Raw genomic sequence first — 15,473 nt, forward strand, 5'->3', positions numbered from 1 at the left:
GGTCAACGTCTAACGTTTTTGAATATGTTTTCGGATGACACTTGTTGCAAACAACTAATAGGTAGTTGTTTTCCAAAATTCGAATGCTGGACAAGCCATCTCCTATTTTATACCTGGAAAGTGTCCTCGGTTAAAAACCAAATCGTACTAACTCTCTATTACAATCGCACTCATATAACTTCTATTTAATTCTGTATCTTCCATGCATAGAATTTTCCACTCACTTGTTTTGTATTTGTATTTTTATTTGCCATATTTTCAATATGCAAGACGTTAGTAGTAGTTTTCGCCTACTTTCTATATCATATTAATAAATATATTCTGACGATGATTTCTTTCATAATAATTATTGCAGATGTTGGCCGCGCTATGACGTCAAAAATGAAATGTTGAGGATTTGTCTCTAATATCAAGGACTTGCTAAACAACGACGACATGTCAGTCACTTTTGAAGCCGTATCCCGCTGTACCAAAGTAGATGATTCACGGCTCTTACTTAAAACAGGGTTTGACACAGACACTGCACAGTAATTTGTGTCTCAAAAACAATCTTAACTTAAAAGATGAAACTTACAAGCATGGTCCGACTATGAGTTCGCCGTTGCCAATATCTACATAGAACACACACTTTGGAACCACAGCCCTCAAATGTGTAAACCCAAATTGCCCGTTTAGATACGTGAACGACACTTTAATCCCAACTTAGTGTTCGACTTTCGCTCAAGTCAGTAGTCACATCCTGAATAGGTTTTACAAATTTCCAAGTTGCTCCATATTTTGGGAGCTCTTACAGTGGAAATACACCTGACTGCTATAAAAGCCTTTCAGACAACTGGATTAGTCCCAAATAATCCCATTGTGTTTTAGAGCTGTATGTTTGCTCCAGCTGAGACAACAAATCAACCAGAAGACAACAGAGTAAATTCCTTGATGTTGCTGTCTGACCTCAAATAGAAGTAGGGGAAAAAACGTGAAGTTAGAGAGGGAACAAAAAAGAAAACTGGTAGTTGTTGACGAATGCACTAGACCATTGAACAAGAATTTGAAGATCACCAAGAAGATGTAGATTATTTGTAATAGCGTTCACTACTCCATTTGTGGTCCAAACCTAAAGGGTTTTGCATTAGAGGTCAATCATGCAAGGTGTGGGCCCAATGTAAACAAAATGGGAGCACAAAAAATTGTATTCGTGAATTGCGGCCATACTGTTTTATTTCTAAGATTAAATGCATTTAGTTAAAGTAATTTATTCTTTGTTAATTTCGTAACATTTAAAATAAAGCAAATGTAAACAGCGTCCAATTGTTTTTGTAATTTCGCAGTGGTTGACAAAAGTTTGACCTCTATATGAGTACCTATGCATTGCAGAAAAGGGGTCAGGGGACAGAAATAATTGTTAGTAATTTCTAAATATATAACTTTATTTTTGATATGTACACTAAATAAAAACATCACATAGGGAATATTCTATATTATGCAAATTAATCTTCCACAACATTAATGTAACATTAGATTTAAGTCTCTTATAAAAAATTTTAATTTATAACTTTGAAAATATTCCAAATAGGCAAACACTTGCTGTTAAAATCAAAGCATCTTGTCATTTAACTACACGGTTGTAACAGAAAGTAACCCCATTATTTTACTGTTTGAGTTGGGGAGCACTTGAGGGCCATGCATAAGCATTTCTTGAACAGCTGTGAAGTCATGATATTCTTCCTTATTTGTACGTTTGGGTTTGTGTTTTTTGTTGGTATTCTCTGCGATATTTTTTTTTGTTGCACTGGAATGAACTTTTTCAAATGGTTTTTGGTAAACACCGTCTGTGTTTTCTTGCCTTTGCTTTCGTTCCTTTGACCTTTCCAAGTGTTTTTTGCGTTCTTCTTTCTTCCAGTATTTACCCATCTAAAGAGATGTAATGGAATTATGATTGATAGGATGTAACATTACCTTAAATTCGGATATGGTGTCATCTTCGGTGGTAACTCCGGCCCTTTCTTCAGATATTCTAAGTGCCCTATTCCTTAAAATGCGATTTCTAACAGGGCGCCGCGCTATGTATCTTGTTCCATCTGACCGTCTTTTCACTTTCCATTCCATTTTGGTATCCTTTGCTTTATATGTCTACACAAATTAATATTTATATATGTTTAGATTAACCTTCTTAGAGGTTAAAATACTTACCTGTGGACAATTAACGAACTGATACTGACTTAAACTTGGTGTTGTGAAACTAGTTGTTGGTTTGCAGATGGTACCATTACTCTGTTTGCCTAAAGCTTGTCGGAAAAGTTGTTGTTGTAGCAATATGGTCTGTTGCAGATTAGCAACATTTGTGTACATAGTATCGGACAAAAAATCCGATATATTGAGATCTGGTTTGGTAATAGGAGATGTAGTAGGAGCATTACATGTTTTTGTAGGCAAAGTTTTGTTTTTGTTTGGCTTTAGTGTAACAACCTCACACAAATCACAGTTATCATTTGATTCCTGTTGTTTTTTGGATTTTTCTTCCTCAGACGGTGCATATAAGACAAGGGTGGACCTAAAATATAACTTTTCGTTAGCAGTTCATAAAATGATATCAAATTGCCTGTAATTGTCCCTTTGATTGGAGTTTAGCCCATAACTCAGTTCCACAGTTAGCAAATTACTGTTACAGGACCCTCCTGTGTTGTATGCGCTGGAGCTATTGTCGTGCTCTTCTTCATTACTGTTATTTCGAACACTTTGCGCATTTTTTGATTGATTGGTTTTTTCTTCTTTAGAGATCGAGTCTTGTTTTTCTGTTACAAAAAGTTGAAGATTGATGTTTTCTTGCGATTCGTATGGGCAGGAGTATATGGGTTCCAATGTGGAATCTAAAGATTCTGGAATGGTTTCATAAATGTGTTCTGAATCAGATTCCGAGGGCAATTGTAAAGACTTAAATTTATCTCTTTTTACTAGTTGTATGTTTTGCATCCTCTTATCCAATTCTGATATCTCATGGTTTATCATGTACATTTGGGAACGTATCAATGAGTTGGTGAGATTCAACTGTAAGTGTGGTGGGACCATTGGTACATCACGCGTGTGAGATTGTTCAAAAACTGATTGCTGCTGCACTAATTGCTCTATAAGGCTATTTTGATAAGCTACACTTCGGGGAGATGAAGTTAAAAATTCTGTTGGAGATTCGGCTTCTTTCTCATTCTAAAGCGAAACGTTAGATATCTAAACAACATATAGCTAGTTTGAATAATACCTGATTTGGACATCGACTGACCAATAACGTTACTGCCTTTGGATTTTCGGCAAAGAGGGATTCTGTTTCTTCTTTATTGGTAACATCCTTACCATTTACTTGGAGTATTTGATCCCCTTCACGTAGTCTCCCGTCACAATGGGCAACGCTGTTAGGTGCAATGTTTTGGATATATACTTCAGTGTATGTATCAACATCTGATCCAGAACTATAGCATACTGTTAGACCTAGTTTTTCATTACCATTACATTTTCGCAATGTGACTTCCTAAAATAAAATAAAAACTGGTATTAACTTAAATGAAACTACCTGCGCGTAATATACATAAAACTGAAATTACCAATTGGGCATTAGAACGCCTTTAGCTCACAAACAAAATCATATTAATTCGTTTGAGTCCTAACGAATTTTTGACCAACTTTTGAAGATCAATAGACAATGCAATGATGTATAAACGGGGTATGATTGTTATCTGGCAGTAAGTATTAATGTGAAAAGAATATTTTCTTTCCCTCAGTACTTTAAATAAGTCTGATGTACACTAGTTAACGCAGAAGGAATACATTACAAACACTATTTCCCGTTCCATCTATAAATACTTTCACGTGGAGCATTAAGAGTCCGTAAGGGCGAACTGAAAAAATTCACCTATTGAACTTGCAGATAGTTTACTTACGCTATTTTTAGTACCAATTTACTTACCTAAATTTATCTACCTATATCTATTAATTCAGTTTTATCTACAGTTTTACGTATCTTACAATAGGTTACCGCAAATACAAGAACATACAAGGACAAGTTTTTCCCTATAAGGAAACTATCGAAGATTAAATGAGTGAAGATTTTTGCTTTTCACAATTCCTCATTGGCTTATAACAGGTGAATTTGATGTCGGCTCAAGTAGTCAAAGGTGCTAAACTTAAAACCGAATCTTAAAATGGAAACTCTTTAATTACAAAATGTAATTTTCAAATTTACGACAAAAAAGTACAACATTTATCTTTCATTATGGAGATCAAATAGTACGTTAATTTTTCATTAAGAATATCGTTTCCTGATTAAAGTGAAATAGGTACCACGGACACGAACTCTGGTTTTCTACATTGTCTTGCCTAAACTACGCAATTATTCCAGAAGCCACTGAATCATTTGCAATTCTTACAAACTTTACATATCTTAACAGGATGTGGAAACCAAAATACCACTTGACGGTTTTAAAGAAAAAATAAGTCGTACGTTATCCCTTTTAATAGAAAAATTGTTCGATGATGATGACATGCATACGTTTAATTAAGCGACAGAGCAAAGCGATAGAAGCTTTATAGGTCTTCCCTATACCACCATCTCCGATGCAGTCTCCATCACCGTCCCTACGAATCTCCTTCATCTTTATTGACAGAAGATCTCTGATAAGATACTTAATCTCATTAGGGAATAGAGAAACCCGTCAAAGGAGGACCCCTTCCCCGAAAACCTAAGAAGAAATTCAAATTCCCTTCCACTCTCCTAATCCAACTACTCGAAGACCTACCACAGGAATTCGAGGAACTCCTTGACAACGCCCATTACACCATCCGGTAACCGTAACGCAAACCATACTAAAAATTATCTCCAGTTGTATAATGACATGCTTTACGCCGATTGGAATGCTCTTAACTCCATTGTCGATATTAATATAGCATGTACTGAATTATATTCTATACTAGAGTCGATACTCAATAGAAGTGTTCCTTTGTACCGCCGAACTAGAACTTCTAAATTCCCTCCATGGTTTAGTGAACAATTGAAATATAATCTAAAATTAAAAAATCGTAGTCATAAAAAATACAAATTAACCAAAAGTGTACACGACTTTCAAGAATTTAAGCGTTTGCGCCGGTTAACCAAGGCATTAATGAGTGAGTCATGTAACCGGCACATGGCATATCTTGAGCATTCCCTTTCATCGGATCCGAAGCAATTCTGGTCATTTATTCGATCAAAGAAAAATATCTCTCGTATTCCTGGTGAAATGTGTCTCAACAACTCCACTTTCAACGAACCTCAAACAATTGTCGACGCATTTGCTTCGCATTTCTCAAGTGTGTACAGACAACCCCTACCTAATTATAATAGTAATCAACCTCTCTATTGCCACCTTAGTGGTCAAATAGCCATGGACGAGATTACTGAAGAGGACATTATGCAGGCCATCAAAGCGCTTAAAAATAAGTATACAGCCGGACCGGACCAAATTCCAGCATTCTTTATTAAGGACTGTGCCAGCATACTAAGTCGACCTTTGCTAGTAATTTTTAATTTAGCTCTGAAACAGCGCACTTTCCCTGAAGTATGGAAAACTGCTAAAGTCTGCCCGATATTAAAATCGGATTCCCCCTCGAAGATTGAAAACTATCGCCCTATATCTATCCTTTGCAACTTCTCGAAATTATTTGAGATGGTATTATATAACAAGCTATTTCATCAAATTCAAGCACAGCTATCGGAATACCAACATGGATTTGTCAGGAAATGATCTACCATATCAAATCTTGCCGTGTTTACCCAAAGTTGCGCCGAAACCATCGACGAACGAGGTCAAATGGACGTTATCTACACAGATTTCCAGAAAGCATTTGATCAGATTGACCACCGTATCATGCTGAAGAAGTTATCTGACTACGGATTTAGCGTCGACCTAGTAGATCTCTTCGAATCATATTTGTCAACCCGAACTCAGTTTGTATGGTACAATGGCTACCGATCTCGATCATATGTTGTAACCTCAGGCGTACCTCAAGGGTCTAATTTGGGTCCCCTACTTTTTTTAGTATTTATCAACGACCTTCCCCGATACATCTCATCCAACAAGCTGATGTTTGCCGACGATCTCAAAATTTTTAGAAAAATTACCTGCCCTGCGGAGTGTCGTAGACTGCAAGACGATCTAGATTCCCTACACGAATGGTGCCGATGCAACAACCTGCACTTAAATGTTTCAAAATGCAAAGTTATGTCTTTTACTCGTTCACATAATCCACTTCTATATAATTATACCTACCATAGACAAGACCGTTCTGGAAAAAGTCAGTGTAATTAAGGATCTGGGCATTCACTTTGATCCCGCTTTAAATTTCTCCTACCACATAAGGAACATGATAAAACGTGCACTGCAGACTCTGGGATTTATTATACGAACAAGTACCGCCTTTAGGAATACTTTTACTATAAGAGCTCTGTATACTTCGCTGGTGAGAAGTAAGCTGGAGTACGGTGCATTAATTTGGTTCCCACTATACCAAAACTACGTCCACGAAATTGAGCGCGTCCAACGTAGGCTTTTAAAATACCTATGCTACCGAGAAGATGGATGTTATCCCCCAAGAGGTTTCTCTCAGTCGACTATGTGTGCGCGGTTTGAACTTTTACCTCTTAGTACCAGAAGAAAGAGGCTATGTGTTACCTTTCTCTACAAACTTTTGTCCAATACTATAGATTGCCCTTCTTTACTAAACAAAATCAGGTTCCGCGTTCCAAGATTGTCATCAAGATGCACAGCAACATTCAACTCGTTCAGATGCAGAACTGCTGCGTTACAGAGATCACCAGCTCATTGAATGTGCTCTCTAGTGAACGAATTACCTTCCACCACGGATATATTTAATATTACTTTAAACGAACTGTTAAAATTCGTTGAATGAGTTTAGTTGTATCTGAGTTGAATTTTTAGATTTTTTTTTGTTTATTTTTTTTTCTTTCTTGAATAGTTAGCGGCTCGCAATTACGGTAACATTTCTTTTTTAGATATTGTCCTGTTATAGAGAATCTACTTGTTTGGACAATAAATATTATTATTATTATTATATTATTATTATACTGCCTATCTCGAACGATTCCTAATAGTTGCGCGTAGTTAATAATATAGTTCACCTGTGAGTACAGGGTGTACCGTAACAACTGCTATTTATTACCTTATACTAACTATTAATTCTATGAGGACCTAGACCAGTAATACATAATTAATTCTACCCTAAACTGTACACCTTATTACCTACTTACTAATATTAAATAAAATGAAATTTTAATCATCAGCCACTAAGAAATATTGCTCCACTTCTCTAATTAAGGGATATTGTAAGTTTGTTAAGGCTCCAACTGTTTGGAAAACCTCCTCTGCATAGGGAATCAATTTAGAAGGAATAAAAGACAAAATCCGATACACTTTCATGCGGCGGATGGCACGTTCTACATGAATGCGTGCACGTGCAATACATTCTGTCTGCCTAATTTGTTCCGGTGAAAATTGTGCTGTACTTAAAAAAGGTGGGATGTTTAGTGCCACTCCAGGTGGTAATAAATCTCGAATAAGAAACCCTTTATCGGCCAAAATCAAATCACCCGGTACCATTTGATCGAGGATTCCGCTGTGCTGGACTATTTTTTTATCAGACGTTGAACCTGGATAAAGACCGCTTATATAAGTTATAACACCATTGGGTGCAACACCTACAAAAAGATTCAATAAATATATTGATTTTCCCTCCATAGTGCATATGAATTACCTATAAGACCTTTGCAGGTATTCCTATGTTTATAGGCACTGTATGTGACTCGTTGCGTAGCCATTGAGCTCCGTGGGACAGCGGTGAAAATATCTGTGCAGTCTATAATAATTCGGCAGTTTGTAAAAGTACTGCAACAATTTGGCAAGCACGTTCTATTTTTCTCCCTAGCTGGGATGGTGTTCATTAGTTTTTTAAACAATATCTGATGAAGAACATGAATCCATGTAATTACAATATTTGATACAGTAGCCTGTGAAATACCAAATCGATAGGCTAGGTCTAAATGCGGAGCATTTTGTCGCAACTTCATAAGGGTAAGGAGCAACTGATCCTTGCGATTCAATTTTTCCACATTCCAATGGAAATAATAATTTATTTTCAAATTGCTAACTAAGTTATACACACTTTCAAAAATTTCTTTGCTGGGTAATCCAGTGTATAACAATACTAGTGTATTGTGGTCTGCAATGCTGTCAAAACTCATGCGGTTGGAGAAATACTGTAGTTGTCTCTTTTGCGCATTAATTTCTTGTAATAAGAAATAATTTTCTGCATCCACCACAGCAGAATCACTTGACACAAAGACTTCTTGGGATGTGCTTGGTTGTGACTCGTCCAATATGGAGGCTTGCCATGAGGTGCTTGGCTGTAGCTCATCCAATGCCGGAACTTGTCTGGATGCGGTTAGTTCATGGGATGTGCTTGGTTGGGGATCGCCCCATGCGGAGGCTTGCAGTGATTTGCTTGGCTGTAGCTCACTTGATGCAGGAACAGGTTCAGACGTTTCATTATCTTGTACTTTTGACCTATAACATTATGTAAATATACATAACTTTGATTAAACACACTTCAACTTACTCTATGTCTCTTGAATCCGTACATCTACGTTTCTTTTCTGGAGATGAGAACGCAAATCGTTTCTCACGATTATATTCAAATAATTTTGGGCCATTTTCTTTCCGGCCATCTGGAAAATGGCAACTGCATAAAAAGGCACCACTACCTGGTTCGATACTGCGCCTATAATATTTGTGATTTTAGACAGTTTAAAACAACATACTGCAAAAAGACGTACCTAACAAGTTGTTTCCATTTGGCCCTTAAACGAGGTTCTGTGGGAAACTTAAAAAATCTGCAGGTTTCTCGTTGGTTGTAATGGTTACAACCCGGAGCCCAACATAAAACCATTATCACCCTCTTGTTAATTAATACTTTCCAAAATCCGAAAGTGTTAATATTTTAAAAACACGATCGTAAAATAGGTACAACTAAGTTTTTGTACTAATAACCGCGAAAATTTTGAGGTTAATTTGAATAAACACAATATTCAATGTTTTTAACACTGGAGGGAATGAAATGAAATTTTTAACATAATGTTTAAGGTACTCTCTTCAAGTTTCAACACTTTGTAACTGTTAAAAACACGACAATATTTATAAAATCACTTCAATAATGTTCACTCATAAGACAAAGCATGCAGATCAAACGTGTTTGGATAATTGGACATGACCTTCCATAACAAAAATGGCGTGTGACGTCATCACTAATATAGCGTATACAGAGTATTATCATTTGAATAAAAACACTATAAGAAGCCTAACCCCCGTGGACTAAAGCGGCGACCAGAGTTTGAACTGAGGAATATAATGGGAAACACTGTCATAGAGTCGATTCTAACTGAAAAGAATGAGAATTTTGCTTCCTCCTATTTACCGCAAAGAGAGTTTCGGTGGTCACAACCAACGGGTCAGGGGATTTGTGAGATTGTGTCGCGCTTTCTTTCCATAACGTTTAGGCTTCTTATAGTGTTTTTATTCAAGGTATTATCAATCGCGACACGTGGTTGTGTTCCCGGACAACACAACAATTGGCGACGAGAGGGGATCACGGTAAATCGGAATAAATGGCGGGTTTTCGTGGTTTACCAGAATTCGACCCAACGGGATCGATTACGTGGGATGTGTACGCCGAGCGTTTACATTTCTGTTTGGAAGCAAGCGATATCGAGGAGGATTCTAAGAAGAGAGCCGTATTGTTAAGTGCTTGTGGTCATGCCACATATGAAATAGTAAGATCGCTTTGCGCGCCAAAAAAACCGGGGGAAGTTGAATACAAGGAGTTGGTAAAATTACTAACATCACATTTTGCACCGGCACCGTCCAAAATTGTGCAGCGTTTCCTGTTCAACAAGCGGGATCAGAAAGTCGGCGAGAAATTCTCCAGCTATTTGGCGGAATTGAGAAAGTTAGCAGACACGTGCAGTTTCCACGAGGATTCACGGGATGAAATGCTTCGTGACAGGATTGTGTGCGGGGTCAGGGACGAAGCGCTGCAACGTCGCTTATTAGCGGAAAGCGACTTGACCTTGCAGAAAGCTGTCGATGCCGCGATTGCAGCGGAAACGGCTGGCGTAAATTTAAACGAATTACGAGGGTCAATCACCGGAGGCGGCGATACTTCGAAATCGGCGAATGCAGTTACAGGAAAACGGAATGCTAATTATAGCACAAACAAAAGGGACAACGCGGCCGCAACAATGAAACCCTGTTTTAGGTGCGGTGACCTTCACAAACCGGACGTTTGCAGATGCAAAGAAGTGGTTTGCAGGTTTTGCAAGAAAAAGGGCCACATCGAGCGAGTTTGTTTGGCGAAGGCTAAAAATAAGACGCCGCAACGCAGAACAATGGTTAATCAAGTGGGCAACACCGACGAAGATAGCTACGGGCTCGGGGAACTATTCAACGTCAACATGAACGACCGCGGGAAAGCAAATCTGTTTAAGGTTAACATTAACATAAACGGAGAATTGTGCGAATTCGAGGTAGATAGTGGCGCCAGTGACACAATTATGTCGTTACAAACTTTTAATCGACTTTGGCCAATTAATAAACCGGAAATGCGTCCGTGTGAAACTACTTTTCGAGATTTTTCCATGGCAACCGTGGAAACGGCGGGAGTTTGTGACGTGCTCGTGACATTTAAAAACATTGTGTACCCTACCAATGGTAATTACAAGGAACACTAGAGCCAATCTATTAGGGCGTAATTGGTTCGACGCACTTAAGATTGAAATTTCGGGAATAAATAAAATTGAGGTTAACTCCTCGTTGGACGAGCTAGTGTTGGAGTTTCAGGAAGTGTTCTCGGAGGGGTTAGGCCAGTATAAGGGGCCACCCATTAAATTTGCGTTAGACCCGTCCATGGCACCAGTGAGCTGCAGAGCTCGAAACATTCCTTTTGCGTTGAGAGGGAAAGTCGGAGCGGAATTGGAGAAGTTGGTTCGTCAAGGAGTGCTGCAACCAATCGACCATTCGGAATGGAGCAGTCCGATTGTTCCAGTTGTTAAAAGTTCGGGCGAAATTAGAATTTGTGCAGACTACAAAGCCACAATCAATAAGGCACTACGAGTACCGGCTTACCCGATGCCAGTAATAAATGAGATCTTGGCCAGCTTGGGTGAGTGTAAAGGGTTTGCAAAATTGGACCTAGCACAGGCATACCAGCAATTGAGTGTGGACGAGAATGCAGCGAAAGCTCAAGCTGTAATTACCCATCGAGGTCTTTTCAAAGTAAATAGGCTTCAATTTGGGGTGAATGTCGCTCCACAATTATTTCAGAAATTCATTAATTCAAGATTAGCGGGAATAGAGGGGGTCTTTCCATATTTCGACGACATCCTTGTTTGTGCGCGTGATGAAAGACAAATTCTAGATCGATTGCGAGAAGTGTTACAGAGACTACAGCAGGACGGGCTGAAATTAAAACGGGCGAAGTGCGTTTTTAATGTACAAGAAATTGAGTTCCTGGGATTCAGGATTGACAGCGAGGGAATTCGACCGACCCAGGAGAAAGTGAAGGCAATATGGGCCACTCCAGAACCTACATGTAAAAAGGAGCTGCAAGCATTTTTAGGTTTGCTGAATTTTTATCATACCTTTCTCAAGGGCAACGCTGACATAGTCGAGCCATTGCATCGATTGCTTGATGAGGACAAACCTTGGGAGTGGACAGGTATTCACAAAATTGCTTTTGAATCTGTAAAAAGCCTAGTTACATCAGATTCCTTGTTGGTTCACTACAACCTCGAGTTACCACTGGTGATGGTTTGCGATGCATCACCTTGGGGGGTTGGTATTGTTTTAAGTCACATCATGCCGGGGGGAGTGGAAGCTCCAATTGCTTTTCATTCCCAAACACTGTCAGCCACGCAGCGGAACTATGCACAGCTAGATCGAGAGGCATTTGCCATCATCGCAGGAATAAAAAAATTCCACAAATACCTATATGGCAGGGAATTTACAATTATCACGGACCACAAACCGTTATTGGGGCTATTGGGAGCGACGAAACCGACTCCCGAGATATTATCACCGCGAATGCTAAGGTGGATTTTATTCTTAGCCAACTACCAGTACGAGTTAGAGTATCGACCGGGGGCGAAAATTCAGCATGCTGACGCGTTAAGCCGGTTACCAGTGTCATCAATCGGGGCGGATCCTGAGGGTTTGGGGGACGTCCTGATGATTGAAATGATGCCAGAGAAGATTCTTAATGCAGAACAAGTCGAGAAGCTAACCGGTAAAGACTTAATTCTTTCGCGAGTGCGTGATTGGCTGCTTAAAGGGTGGCCTAGTGACATTCCACCTGAATATATACCATTTCGGAACAAACGCGCGGAATTGTCAGTATATAAAAACTGTGTTCTGTGGGGTTCAAGGGTAGTAATACCTGAGAAAGCGCGACAACAAGCCGTTGAATTATTGCACGCGACCCATCAAGGTATTGTGCGGATGAAAGCGCTTGCTCGTAGTTACATGTGGTGGCCAGGTTTGGACCAGGACATCGAGAAAATTGTGAAAGAGTGTAAAAAGTGCCAGGTAGTTGGTCATGCGCCGCCGCGTGCGCCAATTCACCCATGGGAGTGGGCTTCTGGACCCATGGTCGCGAATTCACGTGGACCATGCAGGTCCAATAAAGGGACAAAATTTCTTAATTGTGGTAGACTCGTATTCGAAATGGCTCGAGGTAAAAAAAGTGCCGTCTGTGTCCTCGGGGGCTACGATTTGCGCGCTTCGAGAAATCTTTGCCACACATGGGCTGCCTAATGTAGTAGTCAGCGACAATGGGACAGCATTCACATCTTCCGAATTTGCAGAATTCCTTAGGAAGAACGGAATTCGACAGGTATGCGTGGCACCGTATCACCCTTCGTCAAACGGCCAAGCCGAAAGAATGGTGCAGTTTACCAAGCTAAATTTGGCGAAATTGGGGGAGGGAGATTGGTCGCTGAAAATCTCCAGATTCTTGCTGGGCCAACACACCACACCATGTGCCATGACAGGGGTGAGTCCAGCGGAACTGTTACAGAAACGAAAACTACGTACTTGTTTGGATCGAGTCCGACCAGATTTTGTACAATCAATGCAGCAGAAACAAGAAAAGCAGGCCGGGACCACGAAAGCTCCCAGACAATTTGAAGCGGAACAGGACGTCTTCATTAGAGGGGGTATGGTGAAGCTAGAAAATGGGTTCCTGCCACTATTGTTAGATCGACTGGGCCAATTTCGTACGAGACCAAGGACACCGAGGAGAAAATGGTACGTCGACATGTGGATCAGATCAGAGATCGTGGGGCACCATCCTCATCCAGCACCGACTATCCACCGAGAAGAACCTCATCGGAGACATCGGAGAACATTCCTTGCAGCAGCGTACCAGACAACGAGGGAATCCCGAAGGAGAACATCGTAGAGACACAAAGTGATGTGAGTGAGCAGGCAGTAGGGAAACGAGTGCGCAAAAGACCCTTACGTTTAGCCGATTATGTGCTTGAAAGCTAGGGGGGTGGAGTGTTATGTATTTGGCGGGAGTGCGCGCGCCTTAAGAGAGTGGAGGGTGTGCTCCGATATGCTAGTTTTAGTTCTTGCTTAGATATGGTAGTAGAATGTAGTCTGTTACAATAAAGTCGAGCTAGAGTAGTTGAAGTAATACAGAGTATTATTCAATCGCGACACGTGGTTGTGTTCCCGGACAACACAACAAGTGCGTAATTGTAATTCCTGAAATGCCATTCAAAGTTGGGTTATGTTATGGATTATGTTTAGGTACCTGATTTAGATTAACTGCAAAATAACAAAAAAAACCAGTACCTACCTAGGTAAGTAAAGTTGAGGATCTTTATTTTAATATAGTTCTATTAATGGATTGTTTTAGGCTATCCTTCGACTGTACACATTTCCGAAGATTGACTTCCGACATGGAGTACATTTTTTTCCGATTATCATTTTACCGAACGATGTCATTGCAGTGCGTTTATATAAGGCCATCGGTCACATCATGGTCAGAACACGGTGTGGTCAATTATTGTAACCGTGTATTTCTGTTCTGTTCATGTTCTGACCGTAACCTGACCGATAATAATGTGAATCGGCCTTAAGGAATACTCAGCCTTTATGATCACAAAGGACAATCCACGCAATATTTTTAGGAAAAGATTTGCAAGTCAGCAATACTAACTCATAATTGAATGTTATTTGTTTGGGTGGGAAATCATATTTTGATATAATACCGATAGCATTGAATTATTCAATGCCGATAGTATGTAGTTCATTCAAATTATGGGAACCGAGATGGCATCCAATCGGTGGGGTTTCGTTATTATTAATAGTGCTTAAATTTAGTTGTAAGTGACGTGTACATTTATTCTCCAGTTACTGATTTCTTGCAGAGTTGTCTGATAGCACTGCCGAGGTGTAAATACCACCGTACATGTCGACAGTGCTATTAGATAGCTTGGGCGAGAAATTTTGATAGAGTATTCTTGCCCTTAAGTAGCGCTCATGAAGCGCTTCGTCTGGTAAACGTAAGCAGTATTAACACTGTATTATCAATTCAGAAACACCATCCAACATAACCTCTTTTTGTTGTAAGCTCTGAAATTTTTATATTAATTAATTATAACGTAGAGTGAAAAATCCCATGATCCTAAACTCAACGTTTATAAATACTTCTTTTGCCAGTTTCCTAACCCAAATTTTGAATGTAGGTAACGTACGTTAACCAGTGTAATTCCTACTTATGGTACGGTTTTTTGCTGGATACATTTTATCTGCATTAATGACCAACAAAGCCAATAAAGGAATAAGTTATACTGCTAAAAAATAGATACATTAATACATTCCAAAAAGTGCTCCATTTTAAATTTCCCGCTTTGTAAGAATAGTATACCGTAGCCATCTTAGTGGATACACGTTGAACTACACTGAGCACAGATTTCTTTTCTATAATTGTTTTACGAGTTATTTTTCAAGTGTACGGAGTTCATACCGTTTGTGCTTTAGAAACCACATATTATCCATTTTTACATCACGTTTTATTCCTTATATGTTCAAGAATCTGGAGAAACAATTTATATTTCAAAAACTTCTTTGACCTTTGTATACACAAAAGATTGCCATTGCAATCGAACGTCTACTTTATACACTTTCAGAGAATGTGCTATGAGTTTTAGTGCAATATAAACTGTTCACTCATAATTTACATACATTTAAGAACAAGAAACAACAAACATTTCCCAAAAAAAAGTATAGTTTTTAAAAACGGTATGAATTACGTTAGGCATGTTTCCCATAAGAAAGCTATTGTGAGATAGGCAACACACAATACTGATAGCGCGCCCTTAA

The 15,473-nt window shown here is 39.2% G+C and overlaps 2 protein-coding genes across 2 annotated transcripts; one reads left to right on the forward strand and one right to left on the reverse strand.

Moving 5' to 3' along the window:
- Positions 1 to 1,403: 1,403 nt before the first annotated feature.
- On the reverse strand, positions 1,404 to 4,844 carry LOC116165762 (PDZ domain-containing RING finger protein 4). The gene is made up of 6 exons (XM_031480430.1): positions 4,779 to 4,844; positions 3,248 to 3,514; positions 2,594 to 3,195; positions 2,185 to 2,545; positions 1,951 to 2,124; positions 1,404 to 1,905 (listed from the first exon to the last, which is right to left on the reverse strand). Exons 1-6 carry the CDS (start codon positions 4,842 to 4,844, stop codon positions 1,609 to 1,611), a joined length of 1,767 nt encoding a protein of 588 aa, XP_031336290.1. The 3' UTR covers positions 1,404 to 1,608.
- A 4,850-nt stretch (positions 4,845 to 9,694) lies between these two features.
- On the forward strand, positions 9,695 to 13,631 carry LOC116165763 (uncharacterized protein K02A2.6-like). The gene is made up of 5 exons (XM_031480431.1): positions 9,695 to 10,751; positions 10,831 to 11,360; positions 11,409 to 12,668; positions 12,976 to 13,134; positions 13,293 to 13,631. The coding sequence occupies exons 1-5, from the start codon at positions 9,695 to 9,697 to the stop codon at positions 13,629 to 13,631; spliced, it is 3,345 nt and encodes a 1,114-aa protein (XP_031336291.1).
- Positions 13,632 to 15,473: the final 1,842 nt, after the last annotated feature.

This window comes from Photinus pyralis, unplaced genomic scaffold (genome assembly GCF_008802855.1).
Source record: "Photinus pyralis isolate 1611_PpyrPB1 unplaced genomic scaffold, Ppyr1.3 Ppyr1.4_LG3a, whole genome shotgun sequence".
In the NCBI taxonomy this organism is placed as follows: domain Eukaryota; kingdom Metazoa; phylum Arthropoda; class Insecta; order Coleoptera; family Lampyridae; genus Photinus; species Photinus pyralis.